The sequence below is a fragment of the Lampetra planeri genome, chromosome 33 (genome assembly GCF_965212315.1).
Source record: "Lampetra planeri chromosome 33, kcLamPlan1.2.h2, whole genome shotgun sequence".
In the NCBI taxonomy this organism is placed as follows: Eukaryota; Metazoa; Chordata; class Hyperoartia; order Petromyzontiformes; family Petromyzontidae; genus Lampetra; species Lampetra planeri.
Window position 1 is genome coordinate 73,699 of NC_136139.1, and position 26,393 is coordinate 100,091.

Sequence of the window (26,393 nt, forward strand, 5' to 3'; positions counted from 1 at the left end):
GTGAGTGGTGGAGGTGAGTGGTGGAGGGAGTGGGTGGTGGTGGTGAGTGGTGGAGGGAGTGGGTGGTGGTGGTGAGTGGTGGAGGGAGTGGGTGGAGGGAGTGGGTGGTGGTGGTGAGTGGTGGAGGGAGTGGGTGGTGGTGAGTGGTGGAGGTGAGTGGTGGAGGGAGTGGGTGGTGGTGAGTGGTGGAGTGGGTGGTGGTGAGTGGTGGAGGGAGTGGGTGGTGGTGAGTGGAGGTGAGTGGTGGAGGGAGTGGGTGGTGGTGAGTGGAGGTGAGTGGTGGAGGGAGTGGGTGGTGGTGGAGGTGAGTGGTGGGAGTGGGTGGTGGTGGTGAGTGGTGGAGGTGAGTGGTGGAGGGAGTGGGTGGTGGTGGTGAGTGGTGGAGGGAGTGGGTGGTGGTGAGTGGTGGAGGGAGTGGGTGGTGGTGAGTGGTGGAGGGAGTGGGTGGTGGTGAGTGGGTGGAGGTGAGTGGTGGAGGGAGTGGGTAGTGGTGAGTGGTGGAGGGAGTGGGTGGTGGTGAGTGGTGGAGGGAGTGGGTGGTGGTGGTGGGTGGTGGAGGGAATGGGTGGTGGTGAGTGGTGGAGGGAGTGGGTGGTGGTGGAGTGGGTGGAGGTGAGTGGTGGAGGGACTGGGTGGAGGTGAGTGGTGGAGGGAGTGGGTAGAGGTGAGTGGTGGAGAGAGTGGGTGGTGGTGGTGAGTGGTGGAGGGAGTGGGTGGAGGTGAGTGGTGGAGGGAGTGGATGGTGGTGGAGGTGAGTGGAGGAGGGGGTGAGGCTAAGTGGTGGTGGAAGAGAGCCGGTGGGGGCGATGGGAAGATGAGTGACAAGGAGCCACGTGTTGTGCATCCACTCTGCTGTGGACCCAGCAGCGATCATGGCAATGTCTACGCGAGGCAGCCGCGCGCACACACAGGGCGCAGGCTTTTACAAACACACGAGAGACCAGCCGGCACAGTGATCACAGCACTCACTCCAATCCCTGCTACGGGCAGCGCGTCGAGACGAGCCTGCTAACACCCATGCCTCGTGGCAATGCGCCTCGTAGCAAAGCGCCTCTTTGCTTGGTTGAGTACTCGGGCGCCTTTCTGTTTATTAGAGTTTGTATATTCTCCGCCTATTGAGGTACTTTCTCCGAGTTCTTGGGAGATACCTGGTATTGGCCAAACATCCCAAGGCTGAAGAATAATCTGCTTCTTAATTGGGTTTACACAGCACCATCGCCCCTCCCTGTGGGGCGGCGGTGACGAGGCACGCCACCTGCATTGGAGGCGGTTTGGCCGATCGCTCGAATGCTGCGAAACTCCCTCCCCGTGGGCGTCGAGGTGCACTAACCCTGGCTTATCCCGAGACGGCGGTACATCAAGGCACGGACTAACAGAATATCACATCACTTGTGTGGATTGCTGTTGCCCCCTCGCACGCGTGGGTGCTCTCCGGGTGCTCCCGTTTCCTCCCACGTGTAATACAAACACGAAAACATCAACCATAGAAGATTGCAAAGCTTGGGAAATTGTCAGCTCCGGCTTGCCACCTTCCAGCCGTCTGCGTTGCCAGCGACTGCGAGACGCAATTTGTATGAACGCTGTTACAAAAAAACGGAACATTGCGTTAAATCAGCAAGACCCTCCGGTAAGGGGCCGTCCATAAATGACGTCACGCGATTTTGGACGATTTTTGACCTTCCCCCCCTCGTCACACGGCGTAACAAAGTCAGACCCCCCCCCCCCCTCAAATATGACGTCACAAAGCTCTTCCCCCCCCAAATTTTTTTTATCATGCTTCAAATGGCTTTAAACTATTGTCATTGTAGTGCGTATTTTAATGTGGCGCTGCACTCTGATGTTGTAGGAGAAAATATTTATTAAGTAGAACGTGTTGTCTATATTTAAAGTTGCGCATTTTGATATGACGTCACATTTCTCAACCCCCCCCCCTCGTCACACATCGTCACAAATGTCTGACCCCCCCTAGGTGCGTGACATCATTTATGGACGGCCCCTAAGTTGAGGTTCAGCGAGGCTTTCCTGGGTAAACACGCGTCATGCAGTCGTCTTCCCTCGTTCGTCACGAACTTGCTATCCACGATTTTGACTGTCTGTGTCGCATCTGGAACGGCATCGAATGAAAGTGATGATAATGTTATGCAATAAAGTGACGAGAATGGAACGAGAGATAAATTGATGAGATAAAGGTGTTTTGGTAATGTTCATGTATTTAATAGCTTATTTATATATTTAAGATAATTAAAATGTTTGTACGGACCAATATCATTATCCGCAAAATTTGATATTCACGAGGATCTCCGGAACGTGTCCCTCGCGAATAAGAAGGGGGCGTTGCGCAACGTCCCCTTCACCTTGACGTGGAACGCTTACAATCATTCAAACGCAAAATGACGAAACCCCACCGCAACAGCAGAATGTGCGCAGGTGAAACAACACGCAAAGGTCGTGGGCAAGCGGCAGTGGGCCACTCACAAATAGTAAGAAGGCAGGGCTGCTGCCCATGTGCCTTGTGTACATGTCATGTGACCACTGCACTGCATGCACAAGTGACCTTACAACACTATATTTAGAACAAGCACATGTATTAGAAGATTAAAAAATAACATAAGAGGAATACGAATGATTTTAAAGGCAATTAAATGTTTTGGTTGAGGTGCCGTTGCATTCCGAGCCATTGTATCTGCGTGAAGAGCCTCGACACAGCACCGTGCGTGTGTAACAGCAGCTTTATTACGAAAGTAGTTTTCACCCACGTAAAATATGTACATGACTGTGCATATGTAAAAGATGAAAATGTATTTCAAACATTGCACACGTTACACATTAACCAGGGATTTCTTCAGTTGCTCGTACACTTCTCTATCCTGTGGGCAGAAAGTATATGACATTAAACTATTACCCAGCACAGAATATACAGGTAAACAGAAGGTACACATGTTGCTGTGCATGCAACTAAAATACGAGTTCAACGCAAAAGAGCACAAGCACAGCGAACCCTCGATCTTTGGGGGGAACATCTGTGCTTGGATAAGATATCTCTCTCTGCAAACCGGCTCGACCGTGAGTTGCTGCTCCTCACTCGTCGGGGGTCATGAACTCGGTTCTCAAGCGACCGGACACAAGTCAGCAAGTAAAATGATGATTTTAAACGGCAACAAAAATGGGCGCATTGCAAGTCTTCACCCTAATTTTAGATGGGTAAATGATACACGCGTCACACAGACAAAATTAAATATGTTTTGTGTCATTTGCGCTTTAGTTTTGTCTGGGTTATGTCCCGCCCATTACTCCCGACAACCAGGTGAGAACCAGGTGTTTTCCAACTCATCTTTGATGATATTCCTGAGCCAGCGGTGGAAATTGCACATTCCTATACCAGGGTCAGTCTCTCCACAGAACAATCACTGTTGATTTCCAACAAAGTAATATTCACTTGATCAATTCCACAGGGAAACTATGGTGAATCAACCATTATCTTGAAAATGAACAATTATAATTGTGAGTTGAGAACTCCAGACACTTTCATCAGATAAATATAATCTTATGTAACTCCATATAAACACAATTACTTGTGTGCAAGGTAGTTTGTGTGGTCAATGGTAGAAATACGTTTTTCACATCCAAACTGCCGCACGTGGTTAGCTGTACGGTAATGATCATGGTTCGCTTTCCTGAGAGCTGTGGAGGATACACGAGTGTTGAGAAGACGCTAAAGGATCTATAACTCAATATGGTATCATTTCACGACTGCGATATTTAATTAGTGTATGCTGAATATTAGTTTCACACCTTCAATTAGCACAGCTGGCTGCGTATGGTGCAAAAGAAGTTCAACATAAATACATTCAACATTTGGTTCCACTCTATGATTCATAATTCAGTTTTGTTATTTTTCAGTTAACTGGTGAATGGAAGAAACAATCCTCACAACCCAAGTAAGCGTAACACTGCCTGCAGAAACCTACGTGTCAAATTAATCAACTTCTTAGTTGACATCCAAACAGGACCCTGCGGGGTGGGCTGGTAGGAATAATACTTAGTACCGGTACAGGGATATCGACCGGGTATAGAGGAGTTGAAGAAAAAATTACTGTATTCTAGTGTAACGTTAATTAAAAGTGTTTGTTTTTACAAGAAACGCTGTGAGATTTAAAGACCCCCCAACACCACCCTCAACACCACCCCTCCCACCAGCCCTCACCACCACCCCCCACCACCACCTTCTGCACTAGGCCTCGCGAAGCCTGCCGCACTAGGCCTCGCGAAGCCTGCCGCACTAGGCCTCGCGCCGTGCTTTTCGTGCACAAATAAGGCGATTAAATGTATCTCGTCTCTGTGTTAATAAATGTTTCTTGTCTCTGTGTTAAAAAAAACGTGCTGCGTTTCAGTAAAGTAATTTTTTTTAAAAACGTGCTGCGTTTCAGTAAAGTAATTTTGAAGCGAAGTTTAAAGTTTTGCCGTGATGCGCCGGAAGCGACGGCCATCTTGTTTAATTCACACATCGCAGGGGGAGCGGGCGGCCATCTTGTCGAACAGGGTCATGCCAAGTGTTTGCAGTAGGGGGCGATGTTGATACACGGACGGACGGACGGACGGACGGACGGACGAACGGTGGTCTGGTCCACTTCGTTCCTACCAGTATTATTCCATCTTATCAAGCAACTGTATATTCCCATGATACAAACAGCGGCGCTAACTTCTTGAACATTGTTTTTCTCGGTGTAAAATTCAAACAAGGATGTGCAGGGAGAAGGATGTTACCTGTTTGGAGACTGAAGGCTTCACTTTCTCAAATGCATAGTCAAAGTCTTTTCTGCTGACAATGATTTCAGTGTCTGCCTTCACCCCTGAACAAAGAAGGGAGCACAGGTTCCGTCAGGCAGGCAGCACTTGTGAACACAGTGGTGTTCAGCGCTGTGTATACAACAATTCTCACTTGTCAACATGCAGCAGTGTTCAGCATTGTGTACAAAAATCCTTATCTAGACCACCAGTTCAAAAGAACTGAACATGTAGCCATTGTCAAAAACGGAGGATAATCACATCATTATTTAAAATGGCTTTTTTTTACACCTTCTTGCATAACAACATTGTTTGTAGGTGTTGTCTGAATGTTTTTTTAGTTTTGAATTTGTTTAGGATTTGAAATTGGCATAAACATACATATAAACAATAATAAATATATTTAGATTTAAAGCTTTCGTGACTGCAGGGATTCATCTTCTTGGTTCTTTCGGTAAAGTCATGAAGAACAGGTCTGTCAGAAAGACAGCGTCTTCAGACGCTGTCTTTCTGACAGAGGACGGCTGCTTGCGTTGTGGCCGAAACGTCGTGAGAATTATTTTATTGTTTTATTTGTATTATTTTATTATTTCCATTCTACGTGACTTTACCGAAAGAACCAAGAAGAATAATAAATATACTTTTAAAAGTTACTGTATTTGCTGTCCCGTACTTACCACTGCAATCTCGAAGAATCTACACGCGGTGATCTATGTACGCTCTTGTTTCCATATGTATGACAATCGCAAATTACACGCACTTTTCACCGGATCACACTGTAAATTATATGGTCGTATAACTAGTTATTAGTCATGAAAAATGTATATGCGTGCAGTATTTTCATTAACTTGTTTTATGTCGTGTATAATGTACTGGTATATATTTGACACTCAAATCAAGCATAGCTACATTTTTATGTCACGCATATGGTACCGATTGCTGGACTGGTAAAGCCTTTGGAGCGGTTTTGCAAGTTTTTCCGGATCGGCCGAGGACCGTTGGAAAATGTTGGAAGCCGGATAAGACGATTAACTGTAACTTGGGATTTTCTAACACTCCAGATCGGTAACACCAGGAGTTGTATGGTACCATGAACATGCACAACCATTTTAGTCGTTCTACTGCCGAATGATGGCCTCCTCACGAGGTGCGGGTCGTGGGTGTGATGAGACCACAACTTCATCACGCTGCTCCTTGTTGGTTGGTGAGGGAGCAGAGACGCAAGGGCATCGAAGCACAGAGCTACACTGTATCTCACTGCCCTGCCCCCTCTGCATCTGTTCTGCAAGGCCCATCCAAGTGCTATCCAGGTTCAAAACCTTTTGAGGGTCGGAGATGTGGCAAGATCGGGCGCATATGGGTGTGGCAACCAATATAGGATTCCAGGTTGAGGTGCAGTAGAGCGGACAGGAGTGGCCACTGCATTCCTCGTGATGGCAGGCGAGGGGGTTGGTGGATCACACACATTTGTGAAACTCCTAAACCCGCCAGGGTGCGAGGTCGCCATCTCCTGGCTTGCCAGAGTATGGCAGTGCAGCAAGTGGGTTCATTTCCATCTCTATGGGTTTTCACCGGGTCCTCCTGTCTCCTTCCTCATGTATAAACACTTCTTAATGGAGTTTTCCAAATATCCCAATATCAGGCCATAAAGCTCAGACATTTATTAGCACCGGTTCTGGATGCCTTTTCGCTTGTCTGCTTTTCCGCATATCCAAATATACCAAAAAACTGCGTCACAATTTGTGAATCGTTAAAAGAATGATATGGGGCGAAGTGATCTAACACCGGGGGACATTTATAAATGGACATGTTTCCAAGTGATCAAAGCGATTTCCTCCTCAAATGAGTATTGAGCCAGTGCTCATCTGTATACAGCCGTGAGCCAGAGGGTGGAAATTTCTTATCCCTATGGTGGGGGCGAGTCTATCCACACCCCAACCATTGTTAACGTCCCCAAACAGTGGTGCTAATTTTATCAACCCCAGGGGGGACAATGGACCGAGTCAACGCCTAACCAGGATTTTAACTCGCAACCTTCCAATCGCGAGCCCTTCGCTCTACCGCCAAGCGGTCATCTCACAGCCACTCACGCACCAGCCATGAGGTGGCGCCGCAGAGCCCCAATGGCCGCCTCGCGGGTCAACGCTTGCAAGTCGGCGCCCCTGGGTGGAAGGAGTGGACCAGATTGTTATTCAACATCGTTATAGATGAATCTTTGTTTTTTCACATAAATTTCATTCTTTACATTGCATTGATATTAAAAACACATCTGACACGGACAACAAAACTGGTAAAGGTTTGCAATCAAATTCTGTTCAACATCTGATTTGGCAAAAAATAGTAATCAAATGTGGAAGCATTCATGTAACTATGAGAATCATGAACAAACCAAGCTAGGTGCTTACTGGTGGTCAAGATAATCGATGGCAGTGGGGTGATGCACTTACGAGAATCCATCACTTCGGCTGTCTCCAGCGATGACGTTTAGATCCACATCCTTTTCCAGAGGAGGTTTAGTCCCACCCTGCACGTGGTGAAAAAGCACAGCCAACAAGCAACACTCACGAGAATGCAGACACATACGACACAGCCTGTGTATTTAACCCAGGAGCTATTTATCTTTTATTTGCATATTTTGGTCTCCTGAAGGATGACATCTGGATGAAATGTGTACGTCAATAATGTCCTACTGTTCACAAACTAGTATTATTAATGCGTGTTTACCTAGAAAACCTCACCGAGTCTTCAAGTCTCTTTTAAGAGGGTCCTCCCTTCGGGGGACGATGTTGCTGCTATGTGTAATCCCAATTGAGTAATTTTCAGGTCATTTTTCAGCATTGGGCTGTTTGGTCAATACAGTTACTAGATTGCATTTTTATTTAGCTATTGGGGGAAATCAGAGAACCTGGAGGAAACCCATGCAGAACAGGGGAGAGAACATGCAAACACCACTCAGAAAGATGACCAAGTAAGGACTCAAACCTAAGCCCTTCTTGCTTTTAGGCACAAGTGTTACCACTGCACCACCCTCCCACCCACAAATACGAATGGATGAATCGTATTTTTTTTAATGTTCGTTAAGAAAGCTAAATAAACATGTGGTAGTAGTACATTACCACCAGTGTGCAAGGTCTACCAGGCTTGACGCCATGAAGTTACACATTTAGCAGACAACAGCGTGTGGGTGGGGGCGGCCTCACAGAGGGGCAATGACGCATTACAGACCCCAGGGACGGTGTAGGCTGGGATGGGATTGCAAAATGAACCATTGGTCCACCTCCCTTGGGTTAATGGGGGACAATATCAATCAGTCTTCCCCTTCTTAACCGGAACACCGCCTCGCCATGGGGGAAGATGCTCGTGCCATGCAGACCTGAGCAGCCATACTGGTCAGACAGCCATACCCGTCGGGTACTCTGACGAGATGCAAGACAATGAATTCCCTTCAACCGGCACTAATCAGCGTGGTGAAGTATAGTGAACTGCTCACCACAGCTGCGGTGAGTGCGAGCGAGAATGAGCAGGGTACCCGTGTGAGCGTGCGCAGGATGGCGGCACGCTCGGCCATGATGGGCAGCCCCACGTACAGGGTTTTATCCAGACGGCCAGGCCGCAGCACCGCGCGGTCCAGAATGTCTGCAGACAAAATCGCACGCAAACACGGCTCAATCATGTCATGACATCACGTGAACAACTCCCACTGCTGGTTACCGATTTTGGGATCACCCGGGGTAACGCTGCAAATTCGTCATCACATGCCACGCGGGAGAAGCTTCCTAGTGCCACCGACTTCCTCGAGAAGAAGGTTGCTGCTACGCGTCATCCCAACTGAGCAATTTGCAGTTTCATACTCTTTGGGTTTTTTTAGGTAAAGTCACGTAGGTAAAAAAGAAAATATTTTATTTAATGAATTCACATTGATTTAATTTCACATTGATTTTATTTAGTTGTTTTCATTTATTTAATTAAATGTTTTACCTACGTGACTTTACCGAAAAAAACCCAAAGAGTATGAATCCTTGCAGTCACGAAAACTTCAAATCTAGAAATTTGCAGTTTGCAGGTGATTGTTACAGCATTTGGATGTTTGGCCAATACCAGTTACATTCACATGTTTAGACAAGTGATAGTATTGCAAATTCATTAATGATTATGCAATATTATTACAAATGCATGCAAAAACTGCCAAAGAAGTCAGCAGGATAAGTAGATTATGCTTTATAATATAACCGAATTGTGGATGGTTTGTTTTTACAGTCGATGGTGCTAGAGTGGAACGCTCACCAGGGCGGTTGGTGGCAGCCATGATGAAGACCTGTTTACGAGCCTCAAGTCCGTCCATTTCTGTGAGCAGCTGATTCACCACTCGGACGCTCGCTCCTGACTAGAACAACAAAGATCCCCCATATAGCCTTCAACAGACTGTAGAGGCAAGTGCTGTTAGCGAGCGCCTATGGGGGCCAGCACAGCACACCAGGAGGTGGGTGGCCAGCACCACAACTGCCCGACCGACTTTGTCTCCCCAATGCTGATGTTTAGACACTGTACCAGGTACTCATTTGAGGCTAAGTCGACATAGGGGAGACCCAGGACTGGTTTAGATATATTTCACTGATATTTGCTGTCAACGGGATTCGAACTCGAGATGGTGGGGTAATTTCTCATAATATATTTGTGACAAAGCGCCAACCGACACGCTGGGGCGTCCAAAAGTGTGATGATACGATTGTAGGGCAAATGCCGAGTCACGTTGTGTCACGCAGGGACAGCTGCCAATGGGCGTGCCCTTTAAAATATTTGCGATGAGACCTTATGTAAGTTTCCTTATCGCGTGCCAAGCATAGAGATGCCCCAGCAGAAAGGGCGCTCCATCAAGAGTGAATATTATAATTGGTGTACAGCTAACTCTCGTTTTATGCGGGGGTTGTGTTCTTGAAAAACGGCGCAAACTCAAAATCGCGTAAATTAAACGTAACTTTCCCAAAAGAAATAAAGGAAATGTTTGGGGTTAGGGAGAGCATGTTATCGAACCTCATTCTTACGTCTACATATTTCACTGGTTACAGTACATGTTATATTACAATACTACCATACACGTATAAACAAATAGTGAAACAAAAAAGATTTGGAGGCATCCTTGGATGTAGCTGGACATTTACCGGATGTATTGGTAAGCTAATGCGTGCACAAGGCAAAGCTCACGCGGACAAGATCTTCAAAATGGGGCGGGAAGAGATGCTGATGCTGCCCACGCTTGTTATTGTCATACTGAACCTCAGGCATCGCGACTACATTTTTCTGCTTGACTAATGATTAGCTGGAGCACGTTATTTCAATACCATTATGCGCATGACAAAAATAAGTGTAAATTAATCTAACGCACTATTCCAAAATCGCGTTACGTAAACGGGCGTAAAACGCAATACGACTGTATTAGACAAACCCTGGTAACCGGGTGAGCGCAAGGTGCAGGAGTGCGCTCACCTCGTGGTCGGAGCGTCGCGGGCAGATGGCGTCGATTTCATCAAAAAAGATGACACACGGAGCAGAGTTGCGAGCTCGCTGGAACACCTGGCGCACGGCACGCTCGCTCTCCCCCACGTACTGCTCACATGCAACACCCGCAGCACACGCTCATTAGCAAAGCCACAATGCACAAGCCGGTGCTGTAAGGAACAATCTTGGTGATTACAGCACATGCTCATAAGGATTGAACAGAACAGTAAGGGTGAATGATAATCTAGCACTCACCGATTCAATACTCACACGCTCATTCGTAGTCAATTATCCCCTTATCACTCTTCTATCACTACTACTATGGTTACTCCCGTGCACTTAACTCATTGGATCCTCCACCAGACATTCATTGTTTCGTCTCATCTACACTATGTTTAACCACAACACTGCGGGTCACAACAACACTCACTCACCACTCAGACACCCGACCACCACACTTGAGGACAATACATGTCTCTTTCTGCGTCTTGCCTCACGATGCTACACACAAGTCACACCCAGATGCTGACATGCGCATGCCCACAGCTTAGAATCTGCATCAAAACCAATGCACAACTGTGGAAAATTTCAATAATTGTGACACGTGCATTAAACTTTCGCCATAGCGACGACAAACTTGTATAAAGTCAGCTTAATATGTAGGTTTGCATCAAGTCGCTAAGTGTGTCCTTGCATATGCAATTGTACACACACCGGACCCTTCTCACTCACCATGTTGAGCAACTCTGGACCTTTAACGGATATAAAGTTGAGCCCCGATTCATTTGCAATGGCCTGAAACACACGCGCACAACACACATTGCAGAGGAACGTGAGTACGGTGCTGCCTGAGGATCGTCGGGTGCCGCACACGACACAGATTTGGTCAAAATCTTACTTTTGTTAATCGTGTTACAATAAAAGGAAAAGTATCGACTAGCTGACGTTTCAGACAAGGCCCCTTCATGCCGATATGTCGCCTCCCATAGGACTCCATGGTTTCGACTCGCGTAAAAATGTTGATTACCAGTATGTTTAATTTATGCACGCAGGTGCCAATTTCAGCCAATCCGAGCGCTCGTAAGTGGGCTGAACATGCCTCAGCCAATCAGCAATGCCCATTTCTGAACGTTTAGACCTCGATTGGCTTTGATGCCATTGTTTTCTGTTTTGGCAGTGGAAACAGCTCTCTTGCAGGCTTGGTGATTTTTACAAATTTTTCAACTTAGAAGTGAATTCGATTAACAGTTATTTTCGTTAACAGTAGTTTTCGTGTAATGGATTATAAATGTTGACCGAGGGACTACTATATATATTTCCTATTAGGACAGTGTTATCGATGAATCTGCAGACTCTTTGTTATTTGTGCTTGTGCACCACCACTACCAATGCAGTCACCAAAAAATGTGTCACATTTGGTCAGAAATTGTGGCCTAACCCAATAAACATTCAGCTCAGAGTGTTTATGTGACGGAGGCTGTGTGCCAAGAGCAGCACGCGCTGCTTGTGCTCGATGCACTGATCAGCTGGTTGTACTGAACGAGAGCCTCCATCTCACTCTCCTGAGGCTGGGTTAGAATCGGGGCTGGAGGGAAACTCGGCTCATTTCCCTCTAGGGCTGATACCATGAGTGCAGCTCTGTGGGAAGTCAATAGCGACCGTCCTACCAGCTCAGAACCATCGATGGAGAAGCACAACCTCACATGTGTGTGACACGGAGATCATTTACTTGATAGTGAGGCCCAAAGGATAGTTGACCTCTCTTGTTCCCCACATTTTTTACCATGACCCCTGGGAGAGGCTGCCAAGACCCTGGTTGATCCTGACTGTGAATATTGGTTTCATCTGGCGTTACCTTTGCGAGCATCGTCTTGCCACAACCAGGGGGTCCGGCGAGTAGGATTCCCGCTGGGCTTGTCAAGCCAAGTACTTGGAACATCTCCGGGTGCCTGATTGGTGCCTGGAAATGTGCAGGAACACCCCCTGCACATTACCTTCCACTCGACCATAGAAACACATGACATGTGCACCACAGCCACATGGCTGGCACAGGCAGAGATGCAACATCGTGTTGGTGGCGAGATGCCCCATTCACCTCCCCTCACTTGCCACTACCCGGCTCATATGCCACCCCAATTAACAAGATTTGCACAGTCCACTCCGGTACTGTGGTGGCTTTCATAAGTGGGGAGCAGGCCTTCCCTGGACAGCTGAGGCCTCAGGGTTGGTTCGCATTACATCAACTGAAATGGAAAAGAAAAGAAGTAGACCGAAGAGGAAGATTCGAGATCAGCAGCAAGATAGGAAGCAGGATAGGACACTACAACAGTAAGAAGTCAGCACATTACACTCATCAAGAAAGCCAGGGAAGCCTGAGAAACTTGCTCGTGAGCTGAAATGGTAGAACATCACAACCTGTGAGAAAGTTTGAAACTAGGGACATTGAATCCGATGGAGCATCACGGATTATACTCTATGGTGTAATGGGAGTAAGGGAAGCAGCAGGTAGAAGTGGGGATTGTCATTCTCCACAGGACAGCAAAGTGAATGACCATGTTTGTGCCAGAGGATCAGCGGATTATTTGAGTTGGGCTACGGTTTAGACAGTGACGGTTTAGACATTGTGACGTATCAGTGGTGGAAGATGATGCAAAGGAAACAACATCAAAGAGCACTTCTGCAATAGATTATAGCCCATTCAGCCACACGCATAGGCACCCACACATGGGTCAACAAACAAATGCTGATACATTACTTAGAAGACGTACACAGTAAGATATCCATTGTGGCTGAGCCCCATTATGTCTAAGGCTGTATATACGTCTGTGGCAGGGTATTTCTGTGTTTAAGCACGATATGTTTATCCTGTTTGCAGAAAGCTTTGACATTGGTTTAATGTAAGTAATGTTTGTTTTTGCTCTCTTAGTTTGCACATTTTCTGCCTGCAATGTGCTGTGACTGCCACCACTACCAACGGTCTTTGTAAAAAAGCTGCTTAGCTCAATGGGACCTCACTGGCTGAATAAAGTCCGAGTCTGAGATATCGGGCTTGTAATAGTACCAGAATGGCCAAGCTTAATTCTTCTCGGATGGCCTCCAGCGCCCCAATGTCGTCCCACGTCACGTCGGGCACGGTGGCGAAGCCCTCGCGCTTGGCCGACGGCTGCACGCAGGAGAGCGCCACCTCGAAGTCACACGTCTCGAGGAAAAGGCAGTGCAGGACCTCCGGGGGCAAGGGGCTGGGGTCGCGCAGCCAGCGCAGGGCGCGCTCCAACTCGCTCGCCTACAGGTGGAAGTCACGCAGCGAGAAACACAAGGGCACTGCTGCTGTCAGCAATAATAATAATAGACAAGGTTTTCACAGCCAATGTCATGATTCATAACAGAGTAAAAGTACTTCGATCGAGCCGACAGCCATGAATTAAGTGCGGCTAAAAACACATGATTAATAAACATTTATAAGATTGCAAACACTTCGTTTTAAGCTTGAGTAAACATAATGCTATCATACTCTTTGGTTCTTTCGGTAAAGTCACGTAGGTAGAAATAAAATAAAACAAATCACGACGTTTTGATCGCAACACAAGCAATCTTCATCAGGTGGAACAACCACAGCAAGAAAATGCTGAAGTAGTCGAGAGAGCTGCCGTGGTAAGAGGTTATATAGGTAAGACAGGGGGAGGCAAGGTGGGAGGCAAGGAGGTAGAGAGGGGGGGGGAGGTGTGAGGTAGGGGAAGAGGGGGCTGCATGAGCGCTAGGGGGAGAGAGGACGTGAGGCTGGGGGGGAAGTGGGCGGGGCTAGAAGTGGGAAGCTGAGTGTGGGACACGGGGGGGGGGAATAAAAAGGTGCAAGGAAACCGGCAGGTACGATGGAAACAACCACAACCAGTTAAGGCATTACCTATATAACCTCTTTCCACGGCAGCTCTCTCGCCTACTTCAGTATTTTCTTGCTGTGGTTGTTCCACCTGATGAAGGTTGCGTGTGTTGCGATCGAAACGTCGTGATTTGTTTTATTTTATTTCTACCTACGTGACTTTACCAAAACAACCAAAGAGTATGGATTCCTGTAGTCACGAAAGCTTCAAATCAAGAACGCTATCATAATACAGGCTAGAATATTCATGAGAAATTATAATAAACAATCCATAAACCATTAAATATTGGTTCAGAGAAAATAAATTAATATATTCACATTAGTTAATATATAGTTTAAATCTGATAGGTTGTTCCTGTGAGGTCATGATGTCACGCATCTTATTGTACTAAATAATGACGATAAAAGTGCACCACCAACCACCTCACCTCGTCACTTATTGCCTTTCTCTTCGCGGAGGGCAGCTGGTTACGTAAGGTTTCCAGGCCTTGTGCTTTGGCTGGGTCAGGCTCAACGGCAGGGTTTTGTGTGGGAGCCATGTCTTCTCCACCATTATCTATTGATCCTCCCAAGTTACCGTCGACAGCATGCAAGGCCCGATTGACCGCAGAAGCGGCGGCCTCGCGGCACAGTGACATAAGGTCGGCGCCTACATACCCCGGGGTCAGCCGGGCCAGGCGCTTAAAATTGAACTCCTCTTTGAGCCGCAAGCCCCGGCACAGCACGAGCAGGATGCTGCAAGACAGCACGGCACACGGTGGCTCCTATGCTCCACACAGCGCGGTGTAACGCAAAGGGTAGGAACGTTACAGCCTAACCAATAGAACGACACACAATTGAAACATTCTTCTGTAATGCAACAAACCGAGCAAGCACACGTGGAATGCAAACACACGTGGAATGAGAGCATTAGGGATCTACACATCAATGCCCAAACATGATTGCACCTCCTGGCTTTAATATTCCTCAAAGACACGCGCGTGACCATCAACCGGATCAGAACATCAACAGGCACCGCGCGTGCAACACTCACACACACACGCACGCACGCACACACACACACAAGCACACACGCACACACGCACCGCGCGTGCAACGCACACACACACGCACCGCGCGTGCAACACACACACACGCACACACGCACCGCGCGTGCAACGCACACACGCACCGCGCGTGCAACACACACGCACACACGCACCGCGCGTGCAACGCACACACACACGCACACACGCACCGCGCGTGCAACGCACACACACACGCACACACGCACCGCGCGTGCAACGCACACACACACGCGCACACGCACCGCGCGTGCAACGCACACACACACGCACACACGCACCGCGCGTGCAACACACACACACACACACGCATTACCGTTCATTACCGTTCTCGCGCACTCTCGTCGGGGATGCCGAGGCAGATCTCGCGGTCAAAGCGGCCGGCGCGGCGCAGCGCAGGGTCGAGCGCGTCTGGCCGGTTAGTGGCACCGATGCACAGCACGGCGCCACCGCCGTGCAGCCCTGCGCATCACAACCACCGGCACCGCCACAAAGTCACGTGCCACGAACAATAGATTGAACTTCAACTTCTTACATAAAAATGCCGTTGAGTTATTTGGCTGAGAAATATTCCATTACTCAGCCTGGGAACATCCAGTTAAATAAATAATTGAATAAGGTTAATAAGGTTATGTTGTATTGCCTGGAAACAAAGCACGTTAATTATTATTATTCTTCACTTTAGCTCGCGCTCAATACACAGACTTCACCATTCCCTGTCCCATATACCCCATGCAACCGCCAGCATAATCCCTCCCCACAGCACCCCCACCCCCCAGGGTCACCGTCCATGCAGGTGAGCAGCTGGGCCACCAGGCGCCGCTCCATGTCCTTGGACGCCATCTCCCTCTTGGGAGTGATGGCATCGATCTCGTCAAGGAAGAGCACGCACGGTGCACTCTCCTATCACATAAAGACTGAGATTAGCTAATTAGCACAAGAACATGTGTGGAGGTAGGTTTTTAATGCTTATGCTTGTGCACCTAGGAAAGCCTAATAGAGTCTCAAGATTATTCTTAGGGGAGTCCTGCCAAATTATTGCAGGACCCACCTGAATAATCCCTGTTGAGTAAAGTGCAGGTAATATTCAGCATTGGAGTGCTTGGCCAATTAGTTTCATTGATCCATGTTTGTTTTTCGGTTAGACAACGTGGTAGTAATGTCAACATTCTTGTCATCAACCCTACACCACCCGACAAGATAGTCACATTTACAAAGATATGATTTATACAATCAAATTTATTCATCAAACTCTGACAAATAAAGCTCCTGTTCACCGGTAGCTAAAGAACGATCATGAGTGAATTCAACATTAACGTACGACAACGTTTCGTTCAAACTGCTTTTAACTTCTTCAGGTAGTTCACCCGGAAGAGTATTTAGGGGTGAAATATATAAAAGCTACTTCATCGCTTAACCCAAAAATAAATATGGATTCTATCGTATTGGCTACGACACATTATATCCATACACTCGCAACATCCGTCCTGTAACCACCGTTACATTCTGCGACCATTTCACCCCAGTAGTGTAAACCCCGCTCACGACTCACCGAAGCCACCTGAAAAAGTTCCCTGAGTTTTTGCTCCGACTCTCCCGAGACTCCTGACACAACCTCAGGTCCCGCTACCTGAATCAGCGGCACGTCCAGCTCCTACAGACAGGCAAGAGGAGAACTACATTAAATGCACCCATACACGCCCCAGACACACCCATATGCATGTATATATGTTGAAGTTTTTTCACACTGTAGGTAGCCAAGTGCTAATCGGAGGTGCGGGGGAAGGAGTGAAATAAGTTCAACATACGTACAAGGACAAACTAAACACAAAAAGTAATTCAACAACAACAGCTGCCATTCGCCACAAAGTGGCGGTGATGTCACCACGGCACATTGTGCCAGACTAGGTGCACTTCGAGGCCATGTGAAGTGTCAAAGGCTTGCGAGCAGGAGGTCACAGGACAGGCCCAGGTGACATGAGTTGACCGAGATGACTGGTCCTCCGATTAGCACAATTGGCTATCATTTCAGTCCTCCGATTAGCACAAATGGCTACATACGGTGCGAAATAAGCTTAACATACAATACATAGAGGCACCACCGCACACACATTTCTCCCCCATACACCACCCCCCTAACTCCATTCACCACACACACCCCCATACACCACCCACTCCCCCAGTGCGTCGTGAATGCACCGTGCACACCCACCCCAGCGATTGCCTGAGCCAGCAGCGTCTTCCCACAGCCTGGGGGGCCATGCAGCAGGATCCCACGAGGGGGGCTCACACCCAGGTGCGTCCATACTTCACCATGCCGCATGTGCATCAGCTGTTTACACAACTCCTGTGAACAGGCAGAGAGCCGTGTGTCATGATGCTAAACACACATCACAATGAGCGGCGATGGATCATGCAGATAGCATTGCGTGCGAGATTCCCATCCGGTAAGGCAACGCCATGGCAATACAGCAAATGGGCACAGACATGCCCGTGCAAGCTTAGTATTTTACCCTGGATCATTTCAGGAGGAATCATGATTTTCTTCTATGGGTGATTCCAATGTTAAATACCCATTCATTTGAATGAGATTAAAAAACAAATACAGTAAAACCTTTGATTGCGAGCATAATTCATTCCGGAATGTGTTCGTAATCCAAAGCACTCGTATATCAAAGCGAATTTCCCCATAAGAAATAATGGAAACTCAAATGATTCGTTCCACTACCCAAAAATACTGTATTCATATAAAAAATGATTAATACAAAATACCTTTTTATATTTTTATTATTTAAATGTAATATAAAGTAATCAAATGTATTAATTAAATTTAATTGTGGCTGGTGTGAGGGAGACGAGAGGGAGGAGAGGAGGGTTATTGTATAGGACGACTTTCACTTGCAGTACAGTTACTAAAGAACAGTCACTACACCTGGACACAAAATAAAAAAAATGCTTTACGCACACGCTCGAGGTCACAACACTATAGTAAACAGTGTACGCTCGCACGGATGTTGACTATACAAGTGAGGCACGCCGACGAGGACGGAGCATGGGAGACAATTACCCACAATTCCGCAGCGAGAGAGAAGAACCGTTGGCTCAGTTGTGATCACGTGACGCTCGGCAGACAAAGCGTATACTGTACGTACTACAGTACTCGTATTGCAAGACCTCGCTCGTTTATCAAATTAATATTTATTTTAAAAAATTGCTCGTCTTGAAAAACACTCGCAGACCAAGTTACTCGCAATCCAAGGTTTTACTGTACTGCCATTGAAGATGCATGAAATAGAATGATTTTCTATTATGGTAATCCCACCTGGCCAGAAAGGTGATTCAGTCCAATACACAGTCATAATCACCACTGAAATGCATTGCCAATTCCTTGAGGGCAAAATTTGGCTGCCCCATGGACACGCAAAATGATAGACCAGGAGTTAGCAACCGCGGCTCTTTAGGGACGGCTTCATGACATTATTCACATACATTGCAGCTCTTGAAATAGAGTTTTTTCCCGAATAAAACATATGGCTCTTCTTGTTTTTGGTTGGCGACTCCGCTATAGAGCTACACAAACACGTGGGCTATGGAACATCTCTAAACACAATGAACGTAAAATGACCATCTCCTCGCAGACAGATGCTCACCAGCAGCATGCTCTCATTTCCCCCAACATCTGCAAACTTTAAGGTCGAGGTTTGCAGTCTGGCGAACCCTGGGGCACAGAAACGCACAGTTAGAAGACACCACGCAAGTGGCCAAAATATCCCAGAATGCATCACAAGCAATGGACAATGAAATTGTCTGCTCTAAGTGAGCGCTGATGTTATATTTTACCCGATTTCGCCAATAACGTTTTCTTGATTTCTTCATCCACATCTCCATCTTGCGTTGATTTAGGTTTTAAATTCTTATTTGAATTCGATTTTAACTTCTTGTTATTATTTGTCAATGCCTGTGCCTGTAAAGCAGAAATATTGCTCAATAGTTAATGCCATTATAACACTGCAGTGACATATTTGCACAGCACTTACATTTTAAATCCTCACATTACGAGGAACTTTGGTTCACATTATTGTTGCAAGATTATCCTGCATGCGTTTTTGCATATGCACACGCATTTGACACTCATTTTATTGAAATTATTATCAAACATTGTACAACCTGTCCACCATGTGAATTATAGGAAAACTTTACCGCAAATGTGGAAAGTAGAGGTGCCACAGAGGGGTTGCCCACAATTGCACAATGCGTGCCACACTGCAGGCAATGTGCACGCCATGCTGCAGGCAATGTGCACGCCATGCTGCGTGGATCACATGCGCCATGTTTGCTCAACGCTTTTGAGTTTGGTGGTCACACAGTCATTTGGAGCTGGTGGTCTAGATAAGGCCAAGAGCTTTGGAACTTGCAATGCTGCACATCTTTGCGTGTTGTTTAATCTATGCGTTTCCAGCTTGCTTGTAATGGGTTCTCTCCCCATTCACAGATGTGACGTACGCGAGGGTGAAACGTATTATCGTGGCAGTGCGATTGAGAAGGCATCGGTGCACCTGAACGGGGTCCCTCCACAAGCTCCTCTGCCCGGCGCCGTCATGCTTGGGAGTGCTCGCGCTGCCCGGGGCCAAGCCGGGAGCAGGTACAGCAGCGAGAGGCCCCTCGTTGTTTGTTGCACGAGTGTTCCTTTCTTCAGGCCTCGCATCCTTCCGGTGGTGGCCGTGCTCGCTCGACGACGGTGCCGTTTGCTCTCCAGCCACCGGGATCACAAACCTCGCCTTGGGCTGCTGGCATTGCGCCACCACCGAGCCAGTCGACGAAGGAGGCTGCTCATCAGCTGCCTGCATGAGTGGGGGCCGCGCCGATGCGCTCGGCCTTCCCTCCACGGCCATCGCATCTCCCCTAGCCACTGCCCCCTCCACGCTGCCTGTGGGCCTACTCCCCCCTTGTCTGTACAAATCCATCAGAGATCGATTCATCAAGTTCACCTCCTGTAAACATGAGAAAGCAATATTATACAAAGAGAAGTATTATTTCATGTGATTATGTAGAATTTCACCCGAACATATAATCCCTCCGCCGTAACTTAGCACAAAATGCGGCACAACAAATGCACGAAGCTTAAAAGATTCTGCTGGCAGGTTTCAGTTTTTGGTCCCGTCGTTGTAGCCCCAACAACTACAGTGAGTGCAGGGTGTGGCAATGCCAAGTACCGGGTAAGGGAACTCATGTACGCTGTCAGCACCATCCCAGCTGCTGCTGCTGCTACTGCTGCTGCTCGACTCACACCTGTGACAAAGCATGGGAAGCACAATAAATGCACTGAAGGTATTCTAATAAAATATACGCGACGCTCACAAAATCAAGCAGCACACCAGGTGTTTAAAACAAAGCATGTTTGCAAAGTGGGGCGTACAGGTGGCACATCTGCCAGTCATTTCATTCAGTTAACCCATAACACCAGAATTTGTCCTCTGACCTGCCAGTGAGCATTCGACATGTCACGTAAAAGCCTCAAGGTTCGCATAGCTTGGCACAAGCCCGGTGGTGATGTGACCAACACTTATGCATGTGTAGGGAGTCCAACTGAGTCGCAGACGTTATCTTGGGATCAACACTATTTATTCAATAAATCAACATAACATAACACAATCTACACTTGGGTGTTGAATGCCCATCTCACCACGCTACGGGAGAACTAGACACGGTTCGCTATCCTGGACCGGACCACAAGCTGGGTCCCGGACCCCGTGGCTAGAGGCTCCTTTTACCCGACGTGGATCTTCTTCACTAGCAACACGAAGAACCCCGAGCCCCTCACGGGGCCCCCGTTATATCAGCCTGGGCTGGTGCTGGCTCCGCCTCTCGCCCCGACTACCTTCTAGATCTCTCGAGCTCTTTCCCAAAGGCTCCCTGAGAGCTCTTTTAGACCACGTGACCGCCCAGTGGCCCCCTTCCACCGGTGGCCCCCCTCCAAAATCATCCGGTCACGTGTTGGCAGGTCAACTGGCGTATCATGCCCCAACGTAACCCTGGCTGGCCGACACTCCCTCTCACTCCCTCACTCGGAGCCCGAACCGCACACAGTACGCGGTGCCTCCGCGCTGACCAGCGCTCACCCAAGCCCCGCTAGGGCTGGTACTATGCCCGGTACGCGGGCTACACGGAATGCCAACACATTATCTGCCGTGGCTTCGTAAGCCTGGCACCACACAATGACAATCACAGTCCCTACACGTGACAAAATTGCAAACAAGTATTCCATTGCAAGGGATTATCTAGGTGAAATATTTTTAATGTACATTTAAAATGCGAAGTTGCAGCACATGTGCACTGCATTGAGGAAAGCGAGACTTGGGGCGCGTGCCACGTGCGAGGTCATGGGGACGCGTGCAAGGTCGTGAGGATGCATGCGAGGTCGTGGGGGTGCATGCGAGGTCGTGGGGGTGCATGCGAGGTGGTGTGGGAGGACCAGGGAACCGCTCGCCCAGTAGCACGTACCCCGCACCACTCTCCTTGAACCGCTTCGCCACGTGCCTCTGCTCCAGCTGACTCAGTTCTTCCGCCTCTTCTCTGTCCTCCCTGCCGATGGCTCGTAACACTAGCGCCACACAGAACCCACGCACACATACTACATTGACAACCCTCTCACAGGGAACAGTGGAATAGATGCAACACCTTCTCTCATCACACTTACCACACAAATATCCAAGGAAAATTGCAGGAGTGTGCAGTTTAGCTCTATGGATCCAGAGAAATCACCTTTATTTAACCAATTAACAGCCCATTGAGACTAAATGTCTCTCTTCAATGGACACCAGGGTCAAATAATGTAGATCTAGTCAAGTGCCACCATCTTAAGTGGCCTCATTATTATCATTTATACAAACATAAATACAACCAACCACATCAACACTATCCACATGATTATTCCCATCATTAATATTATTCCACCATCATTAGATCGAACTCCATCGTGTGTGATTTATTGACATCATGGACAGGATAATAACATCGGCGTTGAGCGGCTCACAACCACCTTGATGAGAGTAAATCAGTCTCAGCGTTGGCTCAAGTGAAGCATGACACTTGAGTCAGAGCCAAGGTGCAACTAAGATCCCAGCACCCACCATTTTCCACCTGTATGCGAAATGCTGTCCGTTTCCGTCTCCCATAGTCGTTCCTAGAGCATCGAGATTACATCATTTGCACAAGGTAAGATTTAACAACTTAAGAAACACCTTTTTACAAAAACACTCAAACTACTTTTGCTATCACTGCATTCCAGATCCAGTTGTAAAGTTAACTGATTATATTATAACATGATTACTGAAATTATTTAAAATAATAGGTTTTAACCTTTATAGCAATAAAACAGGTGTTAAGATGTTCAAACACCAAATACATAGATACCTTTTTGAAAGCATCAAGTCTGCATTAACCACACATGCTCGTGGAAAAACACGCAATCAAACACGCTCTGATAATTAAGTAAATACGCATTGTCTCTGAAACTGATTGGCCTACACCAGACAGCCTTCTTTATCGCCTTGTCTCACCACAAGTGTAGGACCAGAGAACGCCAAAGGGGAACAGTACAAAGCCAATGCAAGTGTAATGACAGGATGACACCTGCCGGCATGTAGGGGTAATTACGGTCATGGCTGCATTACATAATGCCTTATTATAAGGGGGGCGTATCTGTGGTAAAGGTGAAGGGCAGAGTCAGTCGAGAAGCTCTGGGAACCAGTTCTGGAAAGGGGGCGTGGCCAGAGGAGGCGCTTGGCCGCGCCGGGCAGATATAAGGGGGACCGAGCCAGAGGTTCGGGACTGTTCTGCGGGTCCTGGCTGCGTCGCTGCTCGCCGTCATCTCTTTGTCTTTGACCATGTGGCTGTTCTTCTGCAAGACATTCTCGGTCGCCGCCGCTACACTCGTCGAACAGCTAGCGTGGTGTATGACGGAGATGGGCTGCGTGTTAGGATCAACATGTGTAGCTGCGTTACAAAGTGTATCGCCCCGTGTGCTCTTACTAAATAAGAAGCCTTCTACTCGACGTGTCTCGGAAGTCGCTCACTACACAAGTATCAGAACACTTATAGCTCGGGTTGAGCAGTCATATCTATGGGACCTTTTTGCCAATATCCAAAATTGACAAATAAGGGTTTTACCCTTTCTGGCAATAAAACAGCTGTTAAGATGTTCATACACAAAACAGATACCCTTTCAAGGCATCGCGTCTGCATTGGGTGAATTTCTACATTACTATATAAGACAAGCGTACCCGTGGCAGGAATCGTGACTCAAACTCGCGATCAAATGTGGATGGCCGTCACAGGGGGGACCACGCTCACAGCCACCACAGGGACCGAGACTCACCGGTACTGCGTCTGCAGATCTGTGGCGATCACCTCCGGGCTCACGTGGTGACTCGTCTGAGTGAGGTACTGGGGGAGACCGACAACAACCACCATTCGCAACGAGGTGGCGGTGATGCTACCACGGTGATTGTGCCAGGCTAGGTGCACCTTGATGTGTTTCCGAAAGGATGTTTGTTTGATATTCCAAAATGGTTTAAGACGTATTTATGTTGTTAATCGTGTGTAGTAGTTAGCGTAGTAGTGTGTAGTACTATATAGTGTATTAGTGTGGAGCATATCGTGAGTCGTGTGTAGTAGTGTATAGTATAGTAGTGAGTAGTATAACTCATACTCTTTGGTTCTTTCGGTAAAGTCACGTAGGTAGAAAAATAATAGATCACAACGTTTCGATCGCAACACAAGCAATCGTCATCAGGTGGGAAAACCGCAGCAAGAAAAAAACTGCTGAAGTAGGCGAGAGATCTGTCGTGGCATGAGGTTATATAGTGTAGTGTATAGTGTAGTGTATAGTGTAGTGTATAGTGTAGTGTGTAGTGTAGTGTGTAGTGTAGTGTGTAGTGTAGTGTGTAGTGTAGTGTATAGTAGGTCTCGGCAGTAGGGGGGGAGAGAGAAGAGGGGGGAGGGGGCGGGGCAGAAAGTGGACCCCGCAGCAGCACCCGGGTCACTGGAGTAGAGATCGGAGAAAGATGCACAGAGAGAGAGAAAGACACACAGAGTCGGAAATAACAGCTGACATAGGCAGGTAAGATGGAAACAGTCAGTTAAGATTTTACCTGGTTAATAACGTCCTTCCAATGATTGCTTAGTTTGTACCCATCTTCTCGATTGAAGTTGTGACTGTGTTTATATATCTGGATGGCTTCATGAACAAATCTCTGATAATAGCCGGTAGGTTTGCAGAGTACCTTCGTGTGAGCCCACTGCGTTAACACAATGATCAGCAACGGCAGAGGTATTGGTCCTACCGTGTTTCAGATCTGCACTGTGTTCACGAACGCGGTCCGAGACGTCGCTTCGTTTCCCCAATGTAACTGCTACCGCAGCCACAACTCAGTTTGTAGACACCCGGGTATTGCGTATCAGGAATCACATCCTTTACATATGGGATTAAATCACGGATTTTGTGTACTGTGTTGAAATGAACCTGGATCTTGTGTTTGTTTTGATTTTGGAAATCTTTTTGGTAACCCCTGCTATGTATGGCAAAGTGAGGGTATTGGTTGGAGCCTCAGATGGTTGTCTCCCCGTGGCTGGGGAGACAGCTTTGCGGATTGTACGGTCAGAATATCCGTTCATCCTGAGGGCTTGGTGTACGTGCTCCAGCTCACTGGCTAGGTGATGATGGTCAGAGATGCAACGGGCCCTATGGTGTAGTGTTTTGATGAGGGAATTCTTCTGGGCTGGATGGTGGTGGGAGTCAGGCTTTAGATAGGCATCCGTGTGGGTGGCTTTTCTATAGACAGTGTCCCAACGAGCCATCAGGTCTCTCCTCGGTCAAAACATCCTGGAATGGTAGCTTGCCATCCTTTTCCACTTCCATGGTGCATTTGATAGATGGGTGTATGGAATTGATGTGGTTGAGAAATTGGTTCAGTGCTGGCAGGCCATGTGGCCAGATGACGAACGTGTCATCTACGTATCTCTTCCACAATGAAGGACGTAGGGTGGATGTCTGGATGGCATCCGTCTCAAATTTCTCCACGAAAACATTTGCTACCACTGGCGCTAAGGGAGAACCTATTGGGGTACCCTCATTTTGTTTGTAGAATGTACAATTCCAGGTGAAGTGTTGGTAAGGCAGTGCCTTACCAAAGTTGGTACATCTGTATTCAGTCCCTGTTGGACCAAGTCTTCAATGATTGCAATGGTATCAGGTACACCTAGGTGAACAGGGAGACTACATCGAAACTGACTGTAAATCATCTTGAGACAGTGAGATGTCCTAGACTCCCTAGAGAAACCAAGTGAGCTGAGTTCAGTGCAGCTGAGGTGGTCTTGCCCGTGAAAGGAAGCAGGCTCTCAGACAGAAACCGGGCCAGTTTGTAGGTGGGTGAGTTAATGGTGGATAACTCATTTCTTTGGAAATGATTTTGTTTAGCTTATCCTTCCTCCGCACCTCCGCTTAGCACTGTTGGCTACGTACGGTGCGAAAGAAGTTCAACAAACTACATCGTGCAGTAGTGAGCATAATACATTGTAGCAGTGTATAGTACTGTCTAGTGTAGTTGTGTCGTGCAGAAGTGTGTTGTGCTGTTGAGCAGTGGGAGTCTCACGGCGCGTACGCGGTGCGCGAGGCCGCGCTCCACCCCCGATCCGCGTGCCCCGCGCATCTCCTCCTCCTCGTCTCCCTCCTCCTCCTCCTCGTCTCCCTCCTCCTCCTCCTCGTCTCCCTCCTCCTCCTCCTCGTCTCCCTCCTCCTCCTCCTCGTCTCCCTCCTCCTCCTCCTCGTCTCCCTCCTCCTCCTCCTCGTCTCCCTCCTCCTCCTCCTCGTCTCCCTCCTCCTCCTCCTCGTCTCCCTCCTCCTCCTCCTCGTCTCCCTCCTCCTCCTCCTCGTCTCCCTCCTCCTCCTCCTCGTCTCCCTCCTCCTCCTCCTCGTCTCCCTCCTCCTCCTCCTCGTCTCCCTCCTCCTCCTCCTCGTCTCCCTCCTCCTCCTCCTCGTCTCCCTCCTCCTCCTCGTCTCCCTCCTCCTGGCCTCCTTCTGGACGCCTCGTCTCCGCTCCACGTGCGGCTCACAGCTCCAAGTCGCGACCCAATCCCGAGCCTCGCTACGCTCACGTGAACGAGGTCAACCA

The 26,393-nt window shown here is 48.0% G+C and overlaps 1 protein-coding gene across 1 annotated transcript; it reads right to left on the reverse strand.

Annotated features, from left to right (window-relative positions):
• Window positions 1-2,711: 2,711 nt before the first annotated feature.
• NVL (nuclear VCP like) lies at window positions 2,712-26,345 on the reverse strand. The gene is made up of 23 exons (XM_078609862.1): window positions 25,875-26,345; window positions 23,600-23,667; window positions 22,353-22,405; window positions 21,724-21,823; window positions 20,436-20,511; window positions 19,779-20,213; window positions 19,063-19,186; window positions 18,873-18,940; window positions 17,435-17,569; window positions 16,775-16,876; window positions 16,008-16,125; window positions 15,549-15,684; window positions 14,587-14,893; window positions 13,343-13,564; window positions 12,137-12,241; window positions 11,014-11,076; window positions 10,270-10,389; window positions 9,070-9,169; window positions 8,315-8,421; window positions 7,233-7,309; window positions 6,880-6,947; window positions 4,765-4,850; window positions 2,712-2,867 (listed from the first exon to the last, which is right to left on the reverse strand). Exons 1-23 carry the CDS (start codon window positions 25,929-25,931, stop codon window positions 2,820-2,822), a joined length of 2,775 nt encoding a protein of 924 aa, XP_078465988.1. The 5' UTR covers window positions 25,932-26,345; the 3' UTR covers window positions 2,712-2,819.
• Window positions 26,346-26,393: the final 48 nt, after the last annotated feature.

Excerpts from the sequence above, each read along its gene's own strand:
- NVL (XM_078609862.1), bottom strand. The coding sequence starts at position 25,931 with ATGCGCGGGGCACGCGGATCGGGGGTGGAGCGCGGCCTCGCGCACCGC. Across the intron at positions 19,187-19,778 it reads TGTGGAGGGACCCCGTTCAG|GCACAGGCATTGACAAATAA; the intron begins GTGCACCGATGC and ends TCTGCTTTACAG. Across the intron at positions 4,851-6,879 it reads GCGGCGCCACCTCATGGCTG|GGGTGAAGGCAGACACTGAA; the intron begins GTGCGTGAGTGG and ends TTCTTTGTTCAG.